Source organism: Urocitellus parryii, chromosome 1 (assembly GCF_045843805.1).
Source record: "Urocitellus parryii isolate mUroPar1 chromosome 1, mUroPar1.hap1, whole genome shotgun sequence".
NCBI lineage: Eukaryota > Metazoa > Chordata > Mammalia > Rodentia > Sciuridae > Urocitellus > Urocitellus parryii.
This window is the reverse complement of record NC_135531.1, coordinates 213,973,587-213,984,863: the sequence shown is the minus strand read 5'-3', so window position 1 is coordinate 213,984,863 and position 11,277 is coordinate 213,973,587. Positions and strand designations below refer to the sequence as shown.

Sequence of the window (11,277 nt, the reverse complement as noted above, 5' to 3'; positions counted from 1 at the left end):
CCCTTGAGGAGCACTTCCCGCCTTCTTGCGGCCGCAACCCCTCGCAGGTGTCAACAGCTGCCTCCCCGGAATCCTCCTCCCTCCCCGCCACACCCCGCCCGGCCGCGCCCCACCTGCCCCACCGCGCCCGGGGACAGAGGAGACGCAGATCTGATTGGCCAACAGCAAAGGGGGCGGGGCCTGTGCGCCCGCGGGGGTTAGTGGCAACTTCACTGTCGAGGCAGGCTAGGTTCACCAGGAGCAGTGGGTGCCGCGTGCCCCCGAAGACCTAGTGGGACCGCTTGGGCCCGCTCAGCATGAGGATGCGCTGGGCGACCCCTCGCCCCGCGGCGGGGCTCCTCCTGCTGCTCCTCTGGTGCTTCGGGATGGCGGAGCCTTCTGACCCTGCAGGTAACCACGGGCGCGTCCGCAACTACCCCCGCTGGGGGCCTCGACGCTGCAGGTCTGCCCACTTTCCTCCGCCTGAGTCAGGCCGGAGCTCCGGAGTCAGGTCACCGTTGTTTTGCTTTGGGGTCTGGAACCGACGAGGAAGTGTGGCGGAGAAAATGCTCTATTGCCCTCGGGGGCCGGGAGGAGGGCGCGACTGGGCGTGAAAGGGCAAGGTCTTCCTGGTGTTGAGGGGACCTGGATTTACCGAGGGGAGACTCAGTATTTTCTGGGAGCTTTCTCTGCCCCTTTCTCGCCTACCTTTCTCTAAAATGTTGCTTCCCTGGGGTATGGAGTTCCCCATCTCCTACAGGCTATCCCACCATTCTCTCGCCCCTTGGTCACCTTAGCCCCTCAGTGGCAAAGATGAGGTTCCACCACACCCCAAGGATTCTCACGAATTCCCTGACTTCAGTCCACCCACGGTGCGCCTCAAAAAGGAAGTCAGGTTAAGACTTCTTTTCCAAAAGTGACCATGACCAAGAGTCAGTTGTGATGCTCTCTCCCATCGCCTGGAGCAGTGACCCTTTCTTCAAATTGGCTTATCAACACCAAATGACCCCCGCGCCCACACAGGCCGAAGGCATCCAGCTAAAGCGCTTGGAAACCCACTGCCTCTCACTAGGTAACAGACTTTTGCCCATTACTAATAATGCTGAGAGTGGTGCTAGCCTCATCATCTCCCTTGGTACCAACTGGACTTTGCTTTTACTTTCTCTTTGCCTTGGCAAAGGGTGTGCCTAGGACTTTGTTTCTTGGTTGGGCTGCATAATGGGCATTCTTTGGGCAGTCCCCACCCACAACTTCTACAGTCTTTCATGTATGAGGAAGGAAAAGATTATCAAGACAGCTTTTTAAAACCATGAAGTTGATTGTGACTTTTACTTTCTTTGCAGCTAAGTTACTATCTGGTTTAAACTTTATTCGAAGAGAGATGGTAAGAGGTTTCTCAGAATGGCATCATTCTGTCTACATCAAGGGCCTTTTAAATGGACCCTGATCGGACACTCTTTTCCATTCTCCTTTAGCCTTCTGTGCTGGGTCAGAAGAGCCATGAATAAGGCAATCCTTTATTGCTGTTAGAATTCTACTCTGCTTGCCCCACAATCCAAATCTAACTGCAGCAACTAACTGCAAACACTAACCTTTCAATTGCTCTCCTCTTGGCTTCTTCATATACCTGCCTTGGTTCTATTCTGTCTCCTCCACAAAATTCAAGGTTTTTACAATCTACAGTCCCTGTTCTATCTAAGCCACCCAAAACAAAGAGAACCCAGCTTAACTCTATTCTCCCTGAACTAGGGCCCCACAAATATTTTTTTTCCTGCATCATTTCCTCACTCCTAGCTGCTGCTCTGGGTGGCTTTCTCTAACCTTCAGACCAGACTTGGGGTCTTATTAGGGGAAGCACTGGAATTTTGAACACTCAGCCATTTGGGTAGCTTGTTTGGCAGTGTGTCAGCTTCAGGATGCTAGTGATGATATTCACCTCATTACATGTATACCGCTAGGCTTGGGCAGGTAGTCTTGGTCACCCAAATGTTGCAGGAGAACTCTGTGTCCTTGAGGAGATGCCAAGAGCTTAGTTTACTTTTTTTGCCTCTTTGGAGAGCTAACAGCTTGCAGTAAACCAATCCTTCAGGGACTCCTGAGGTTCTCACCAGTCCACACCACAGAGTCTGGCCTTGATGACTTTTTGATGCCTAATATTTTGCTATGGACCAAAATGATGTTACTTCAGGACCTGTTTTTAAACTAAAAAACCAAGACTTCTGATTCTTTCCTACTACACCTGTATGCTCTGCACACTTGGCAGAGACCACAAAATGTTTAACATTGAATGGAGAAAGTTCCCTTGAAATTATCAATGCCATGATCTTTATCCTTTCTGTCATCCCAAGCCATTTCCCTCTCCATTGGTCTGTAGTTATAAAATGTTGTCATGCAGCTTCTCTGCCAAATCCTCGGAGCTCTTTGTTCTAGGGCCTGTAAGTCAGGACTTACTTAGTGATCAAACAACAAGAAAATGCCAAGAAGAGATGGTTTTCCTTTGATGTATATAAAAATACTAAAATCTCACTGACAATTTATGATAATGCTACTTATCCATTTTCTCTCAAATACCACTAGAGTATTTATATAAAATTATATAAAAAGTGAATCTAGGAGTGATGGGTCTTCTTTTCATCAATCTCTGCCTTTTAGATTTGTCCCAATTTTATATTTGGAGAGAAACATGAAAATTCCATTGAAGACTGATGTAAAGTTGTAAAGTGAACAAGATAAAATATAAGGCTATCAATAATTTGTTTTATAAATAACTCTGTAATTACCTTTTCAAAGTGCAGTACATTTCTAAGATAGTTTATATGCCTTCATGTAACAAATTTCTAAATAAGGAATTCGTTTTTTACACTCTTTCAGTTCTTCCCACTCTTCAACACACCATCCCATTGTATCAAAAGACTAAAGCAGATTGAACAGCTCCATAAAGAAAGATGGGGAAACTCATGAGAGAAAAAGATTCTCCTTAGCTAATGTATTGTTATGTATGTAATGTAATGTATGCTTATATACTATCTACTAATAATCAAGTCATTATTAATATGACTTGAGTTTCCTCAAGTCATATTAATAATGACTCTCTGTGCTAAGTGATCTCTTTAAGTGTTGAAGGTTGGTATTAAGTACAAATTTGGTTCAAATAGGTTTAGAATGTGGCAAGTTTCTACAGTCAGAAATGTTGCAGTTTTTTAAGAATCTTGCCATTTATTAAGATGTTGTTGTTCTATATTAATCTACACCTCTCTTATAGTCTAGCTCCTACCATGTTAAATCTGCAGGTGTCCCATAAGTAACACATGTAGAAGATAGGAAAGAGTAAAAAAAAAAAAAAATTCTCGGGCTGAGGCTGTGGCTCAGCATTAGCACACTTGCCTGGAATATGTGAGGTACTGGGTTCAATCCTCAGCACCACATATAATAAAGAAATAAAAAAAAAATAAAGGTCCATTGACTTTAAAAAAAATTATCTTCCAAATAATTTTTATAAAGCAAAACTGTCATCAAACTGTTCATGCCCAGTACAAGTGAAATTAGAATGACCCCAAGTACCACTAGCAGTAGTGTTACATAATAATACCGTGAGCATCTGTTCAAGAACAATATGTGATGAATTCAGCAAAGGCTAGTAAAACTTGCAAGGATGGGAATGTTGTTATCTGGTGGAAACATAGGATATTAGCTCTAGAAGTGGCTTAGATGTCTTATACTCCACTGTTTTCCTCTGATGTTTAGAGATATGAAGACCCTGGGAGATTAAATGGTTTCAACAAGTTCTCCCATCTAACTGGTAGTTTTAATCTAGGACTTCTAATTCCTTGTTCCACTGGCCTTTCTGATATACTAAGACTTTTACCTAATCAATTGAATTCTACGAGGGCAGCTTGAAACACAGAACTCAAAAAGTAAAAGAAGGCAAAGCTGCCATTTGCCTAGATCACCTGTTTGGGGTCAAGTGTCATAGAGCAGAGTGCCCAGAAAAGAGGACAAGACTACAGGACAGAAGAGAGAAAGTTTCCAACAAGGGTGGTGGCCATGCCTCCAGAGGAGCAGACTTCTTTTTTTGTGATACAATTTCTTATACTTTGGAACCCAGATTTATTTTGAAGAGGTGAGAGAAAATAGTTGGGAAAAAGGTAGATCAGGCATCTGCATAGCTGTTGAATATGTGGGAGAAGGACATTAGAGAAAGTATGAGTGGTCATATCAGAGGAGTACACTTTCCTTTTCTTGTTGACTCTTCTCTCCCAACCTGTGACCATGAGAGAGAATGGTTGAGGGATGTCAAAAAAGAAAGAGCAAGAGAGAGATGCTGCTATAATGAGCATACCTAGTTGCAACCCTATGCAATGCTTTAAAATTCAAATTTGAAAGAAGAAATAATTAAAATCTTTAAAGATTTTTTTGTTTTATTTTGTTTTGGTTCCCCGCCCTTGTTGTTCCTCTTACTGCTCTTATTTAGAACAAAAAAAAAAATTCCACCCAAAGTTAAAAATGTAATCAGATTTTACCTTTATAGTTATTATTTACATTGTGAAATTTCCCCTCAAGTTGCCAGCCCTAGATATGTGAATTTTTAACTCTAAAGCTTGATTTATTTCCAGAAATAGCATTTGGTGTTAGTAAAACCAGTGATTGTGAAGAAGGCATCAAAATGAAAGTGCCTTTTGAGAACCAAATTTTTTCAGGTTCTTCTGCTGAATTCTGGTCCATTGATAATGATTGTTGAAGCTTGTTTAAAACATTTCAGCTTTACTTTCATCAACATGATGATGAAAGTAATTGTGCTAAAACTTTAATTTTTTTCTTTGTTAAAGAACTAACCAAATCGTTCAATTATTGTTTGTTATAACAGATGTGAATCTTGCTCCACAAACTCAGGTGTGTAAAAAACGATGCGTTCCTATCTTATCAGGATAATCTAATTAAATCTGACTCTGTTCCTATTCTGCCAGGCTGTCAGAACTTTAATTGCTGTCATTGTTGGGGTCTTCTTCAGCTCAGGATGGTCACCAGGGGAACATTCAGGAAGGCTAATGCTTTGGTCTTCTGTTCCCACTGGTTACTTCTCAGTTTCCCTTTGTCCAAACATGCTGGATCTTGGTGGCTCAGGTCACTCCTGGACTCATGATCCAGTCTTCCCAGGTAATCCACATAGTTAATCCCCCAATCTCTCCTCAGGTCCCATAGGGCTGATCACACATTCCCCCATCCTCAGAACCCAGACCTCTTTTATTTCCTCCAGCTCCTTCACCCCACTATTCTGACCTCTTAGAAATCTCCTCTCTGAAACACCTCAATGAATCAGTCTTCCACAGAAGGCTCAAGGGAGGTGGCCTTTAAGCAAAGACTCCTTTTGTGTGGCCTCACTCTTTTGCCATAAAGAGGGGAGCACAGAGGCCTGACTTCATACTTAAACTGGGGAAAGAACTTAAAGTGAGATCAAAGCATTGATTTCTCATCTACTAGTTTTCCCTGCCATGCTAGCAAAAGTGTAAAAAGACAGAGTTTTGGACCCTAATAGATTCAGGATATTTTTCATTGACCACAGACTACCTGTCTAGGTAAGATGAAAACTAAGGAGCTTCTTTATCCTATTAAACAGGATCTGGGTGGGGGTGGGGGTTCTTTCACAGACTAGCAGGAACAAATACCCAAACTACTCTCGGCTTTAGTTGTATTGATTCATTTTATCACATTCACAGTAGAAAATAGGTACTGTGTTACAAATGAGAAAACTGAAATACTGGTTAAATAATGTGCCCTGATCTCATGGCTAATAAGTAGCAGTAGAGACAGAATATGATCCCAGGCAGGCTGGTTCTACAGACTGGCTCTGCTACACACTGAACTGCCTCTCCAGCCATCTCTGTCCTTCTTCCTTGTGTTGGACATTACAGTTTATCAAGTTGGGAGGGTGGGAGCAGTCTAGGAGTGCTCAGAACTATCATCAGCAAGCAGGGAGCAAGACACATTGGCCACATAATTCCAAATCCTGAAATGTCTTTTTTCACTGCCTGTCTTTAATGCAGGTAATCATCCATTCACCATCTTCAATGAAAACACAGGCAAGTGCATCAAGCCACTAGTTGGCTGGATAGTAGCAAAGGATTGTGATGGAAGTAAGGACATGTTATGGAAATGGGTATCCCAGCATCGGCTCTTTCATTTGCAATCCCAGAAGTGCCTTGGCCTAGATATTAACAAACCCACAGATTCCTTGAAAATGTTCAGCTGTGACTCCAATGCCATGATGTGGTGGAAATGTGAGCACCACTCTCTGTATGGTGCTGCCCAGTACAGGTTGGCTCTAAAGGATGGCTATGCCATAGCCAGTACAAACACATCTGATGTCTGGAAGAAAGGAGGCTCGGAGGACAGCCTTTGTGACCAGCCTTACCATGGTGAGTACTGGAGAGGGACTTGGAGCCATTTGCTGTTGTGCTTATTAACTGTGACACTGAATATGCACGGTCAAATAAAAATGAAGTCATATGCTGGTAAGGGCAGTGAGCAAGCTATTTGGGTCCAGGCACTGTGAGTTTCATTTTTACCACATACGTGTGAGGTCGGTGGTATCTGACCCACCCCTTCCCCTTTATGGGCAAGGCTAGGAGAGGTCAAGTGCCTTTTCAGAGGTCACATAGCCATATTGTAATGAGCCTGGGATATGAAATCTATGTGATGCCTGACTCCTATGATGACATGCTGAACTCTAGGAGAAAGGAAATGTTAGATTAATAGGAAACTCTTCCTGCTGATAAAAATTTAATAATGTTGATATTATAAATGAAAAAAGAAAAAGAAGTGTATTTTTCCTTGTCTACAGGTTTTGAGACAGTGGGAATTTTTTAAAGTCTCATGTGTGTTTTTCATTTTCATTTTTGGCATGGCTGTCGTGTTGATGTTTTTATTTATGATTAAACTTTTTTAAAAAATATTTTTATTAGTTGTTGATGGATCTTTGTTTTATTTACTTATTTAGATGTTGTGTTGAGAATCAAACCCAGTGCTTCACACATGCTAGGCAAGCACTCTACCACTGAGCCACAACCCCAACCCCTATGATTCAACATTTTAAGAGTAAACTTTTTCTTGGTTGCTTCCAAAAATAAGTATATAAATATTGCTATAGTCTTTGCTCTGAGTCTCAAAATGAATTTCTAAGTTTAGAAAAAATAAGTGGATGTATTTTTTAAACTACTAAATGTGACGAGCTATCACCCAAGCAAATCTTTTTTTTATCATGTTGCTGTAAATTAATTGAATGTTGATGTACATATATAAATAATGTGTTACTCTTGTCCTACTTTTTAATTTCGATTATGATTATGATTATTTTGGTACCAGGAATTGAACCCAAGGGTTAAGAGTCACAAATTTGTAAGATGAGGTGTTTACATGGAAAACAAATTTCTTCAGTAATGTAAGATAAAATAGCTTCAGTGGTTAAAGAGGTTGGCAGGCTTCTGACAGTTGCTCAAGCCACCCCTTTTTTATATTTTATTTAGAGACAGGGTTTTGCTGAGGCTGGCTTTGAACTTGAAATCCTTCTGTCTCTGCCTCCCCCAGCCACTAGGATTACAGGCATGTGCCACTTTAAAAAAAAAAAAAAAGTCTCTTGTCCTTTTTAAAAAAAAACTTACATAGCTTTGCAGAGGTTTTCCCCTTCTCTAAAGCTCTTTTAAATTAAATTTGGCCACAGACTCAGGATAGCAGCTGAGTTCCCCTCTTTCTAGCTAAGGAACTTCTTTCTATTTTCTGGTGAGGATCTAGATATTCTGAGAATGTCTGGTTCCACTATTAATGGAGAAATAATACAGACTTAGAGATTGGGGTTTTCCTTCACTTCAATCCCCAGCCTTTGAGTAGTTGAACAAATCTGTTTCTGCTAGCCAGATTCCTCCTAAACTTAAAAGTGGTTACTTAAACTTAAAGCAATTATCAGCTGTAACCCTAGTGACTCTGGAGGCCTAGACAGGAGAATCACAAGTTCAAGGCCATCCTCAGCAACTTAGCCCTAAGCAACTTAGTGAGACCCTGTCTCAAAATAAAAACCATTTTAAAAGGGGGCTGGGGAGTATAGCTCAATGGTGAAGTGCCTCTGGGTTCAATCCCCAATACCAAAAGCAAAACAGGATTCCATTTCCCAAATATAGTGTGTTTATTTCTCCCTTAGCTTTTGCAGTCTAAAAAGATTTTGCTTCTAATATATTAAGATTATTTATAATCTGTCTTAAGTTGCCTCTTCCTTCAACCCCTATCCTGTTTGAGTTATGTTCATATCAGAGGAAGTTTTAGTGGTATAAAATTTTTGAGTAAACTGCTTTTGACTAGCACTTAGATATGAATTTACATCACAAGCTATCTTGACCTGATCATGTTTGGTGAATCATTCCAAAGAATGGACTTTTGGTGGAGAATTAGCTGTAGAACTGTGTGAACTATCTGAGCTTTTGAGCAACTGTCAGAAGCCTGCCAACCTCTTTAACCACTGAAGCTATTTTATCTTACATTACTGAAGAAATTTGTTTTCCATGTAAACACCTCATCTTAGAAATTTGTGACTCTTAAACAATAAGCTATTGTTTTAAGGATGCTATCACCCTAAAGTCACACATTCAGAGAAGACTCTTCTCAGGAAAGCCTGTCTTGCTAAGAAACCCCATGGATTCAAGAGTTCCCGCCATAGCAAAACGTGTGGAAATCAAACTCTCAGTGAGCATCCTTTAACTGCCTCAGTGGTGGTGGTTTGCTTCTCCAAAGCATTTAGTGACTGAGAGCCCTTTTTAAATTTCTTTTTTAGTTGTATATAAACATAATACCTTTATTTTCTTTCTTTATTTCTACCGCTGAGCCACAATCCCAGCCCATGACTTGGAGCTTTTTAATGAAGCTCAGCTTTGAGCTATACTATGTGACTTGAAACCTGAGAGGACAAATATTGGTATCAAAGTTTTGCTTGTATGTCTCTCTCATCAGAGAGCCCAGTCTCATGCCCATTGCTCACAGCTGAGTGATTGAATATTTTACTTAACTATTCCACAAAAATGGGGATTTCACAAACAAGCATAGTATTACATACTGATCTCTCGGGCTTATGGTAAAGAGCATTTAAAGAAATGATCTTTATTTAAATGTATATGAAAGAACTTTGTATGACAGATATAAAGGTTTTAGAGAAAAAAAACCCATATGCTCCTACAAGTCATAGTCATGGTATTGGGGAACTGTACTCTGGGTATTATATTAGAAAGGGAAACGAGTCATGCAATCCTGGGAGTTTTTGGTGTGGTCAGAAACAAACCATATAATAAGCAGAATCCTTATAAAACATAAGGTCAACATACTCTTTAACAGAAGGAACCAATTCAAAGCCATTTATATGACATAGGAAAACAAAACAATGATCCTTAAAAGATTTTATTTTTGCAAAGAAAAGTGCTGCTTAATACATTCCAAATTTAAAAAGTTTCACACTTTAGTCAGATGAACACTTGAGAATGATAGAACACTTGAGGATGATAAGGGATGTAGAATCAAATACCATCTTAAGCACACTTTTAAGCAAATCTGTGAGACATTTCAAGGGACCCTAATAGCTTGAGATTTGATGATTATGCTTTATTTAATAGTCTTTATTCGATCTGTTAATGACCAGGGTTTTAAACAAATTGAGAATATAGAAAAAGGTAACAGAAATAGATACAGGGTTAGGTGTCCTATAGAAATACTTTTTCAAGAGAAATATTATTGACCTAAGCATTAAGCACTTCCTGTAGCATTTCCAGGCATATTTGTGGTTGAAATCATTTTTTCAGTACTTCTCTGAGTATTAGGGAAAAATTATTAAAATATTAAGCTAGATCTGCTACCTTGTTGGCCACCAGTTGGTCTCATGACTTCCCTATTAAAGCCAGTTCTTCTTTCTTTTTTAACATAAGTTACTGTGCCTTGCTCTTCCCCAAGAATCTACTCAGGAACCTAGCCGTTCTTCCTTTATTTCCTGAGAACTGCAGCCTCAATTCTATCAAGCAGTGGGCTGTTTGTCCATCTAACTTCATAAGTAGTTCGAAAGTCCATACACACCCTCCATGATGTTAAGGTATTTTTCTGCTAAGATATTTACACTTAAGTAAAAAAAAAAAAAAAAAAAAAAAAAAAAAAAAGAGGTGAATTGTATCTCAGTCATGGTACACTTTTGATAAAGTACTCTGCCACCCATAGTAGAGTGACCCTTAAGCCAGGATCTTTTAGTGCTTTGTCACACAAAAGAATCCTTACACAGATTATTTTACCAAATTCTGCATTTGTAAATGCAGAAACCAAGCTTGCCCACAGTCATAGAGGGGACCCCAGTCTTCAAGCCCAAACGTGAACAGTCAGCATCATGCTCTTTCTTCTCTGTGCACCCCATTCAGATATTGTATTCCCATAAATGAAAACAGCCATTTCTTTAGAAACAATTGTAGGTATTAGCTAACCGAAAGTGATTATCCAGTTTTCAATTCTCCTTTCCTCAACTTCCTCCCCAACCCACAGAGGTATATACCAGAGATGGGAATTCCTATGGAAGACCTTGTGAATTTCCATTCCTAATTGATGGGACATGGCATCATGACTGCATTCTTGATGATGACCACAATGGACCATGGTGTGCCACCACTTTACATTATAACTATGACCAAAAGTGGGGCATCTGCTTAATACCAGGTATGTGTGGGCTGGTGAACTTCATGAATGGAAAGAAGAGTACCTTTTATATGAGGTAAAAAGGAGAAGCAAGATGTCAAGATGACTCAAAAGTGCAACAAATATTATCCTATATTTGTAAGAAAAAAGAGTAGTAAAATGTAGCTTTGAATTTACTTTCGGAAGCAGGTCAAGAAGAGAGCCAAGACAGCTTATAAAGTGAAAGATACCAGAGCAGGGGAGCATAGTTTCCAAGTTCCCAGTTAATGCTGATGATTTGACCTGTGAACCACTCTGTGAGAATTACTTACTTAGGTCAAGGCCCAGGTGTTTCAACACCAAGAATATACTGAAACATAAAAATCCAATATTTGCTCCAGTTGTAATTGATAACAAGCAGAGTGTGGCCAACCATGTAACTATTTTATTTAGTTCTCACTGTAGTTTGGGGAAGGAATTTCAGATGTTAAAGGTAGCTTAGAGGTTATCTAGTGCAAACCCCTGTTTCTCAGGTGAGAGGCAGCAAGCCCAGGCTGAAGGAAGGGCCTGTCAGGGTCAGACCACATTCATGTGGTGGAGAATTCAGGATTCCTAATC

General features: G+C 40.3%; 1 protein-coding gene across 2 annotated transcripts in view; it reads left to right on the top strand.

Moving 5' to 3' along the window:
- Nucleotides 1-296: 296 nt before the first annotated feature.
- Ly75 (lymphocyte antigen 75) overlaps nt 297-11,277 on the top strand; it is a 90,999-nt gene continuing 80,018 nt past the window's right edge. For both annotated transcript variants that reach the window (XM_077802652.1, XM_026393091.2), the window contains exons 1-3: nt 297-390; nt 6,021-6,392; nt 10,531-10,701. In XM_077802652.1, the coding sequence (XP_077658778.1) occupies nt 297-390; nt 6,021-6,392; nt 10,531-10,701 (637 nt within the window). The remainder of the gene's footprint in view (nt 391-6,020; nt 6,393-10,530; nt 10,702-11,277) is intronic.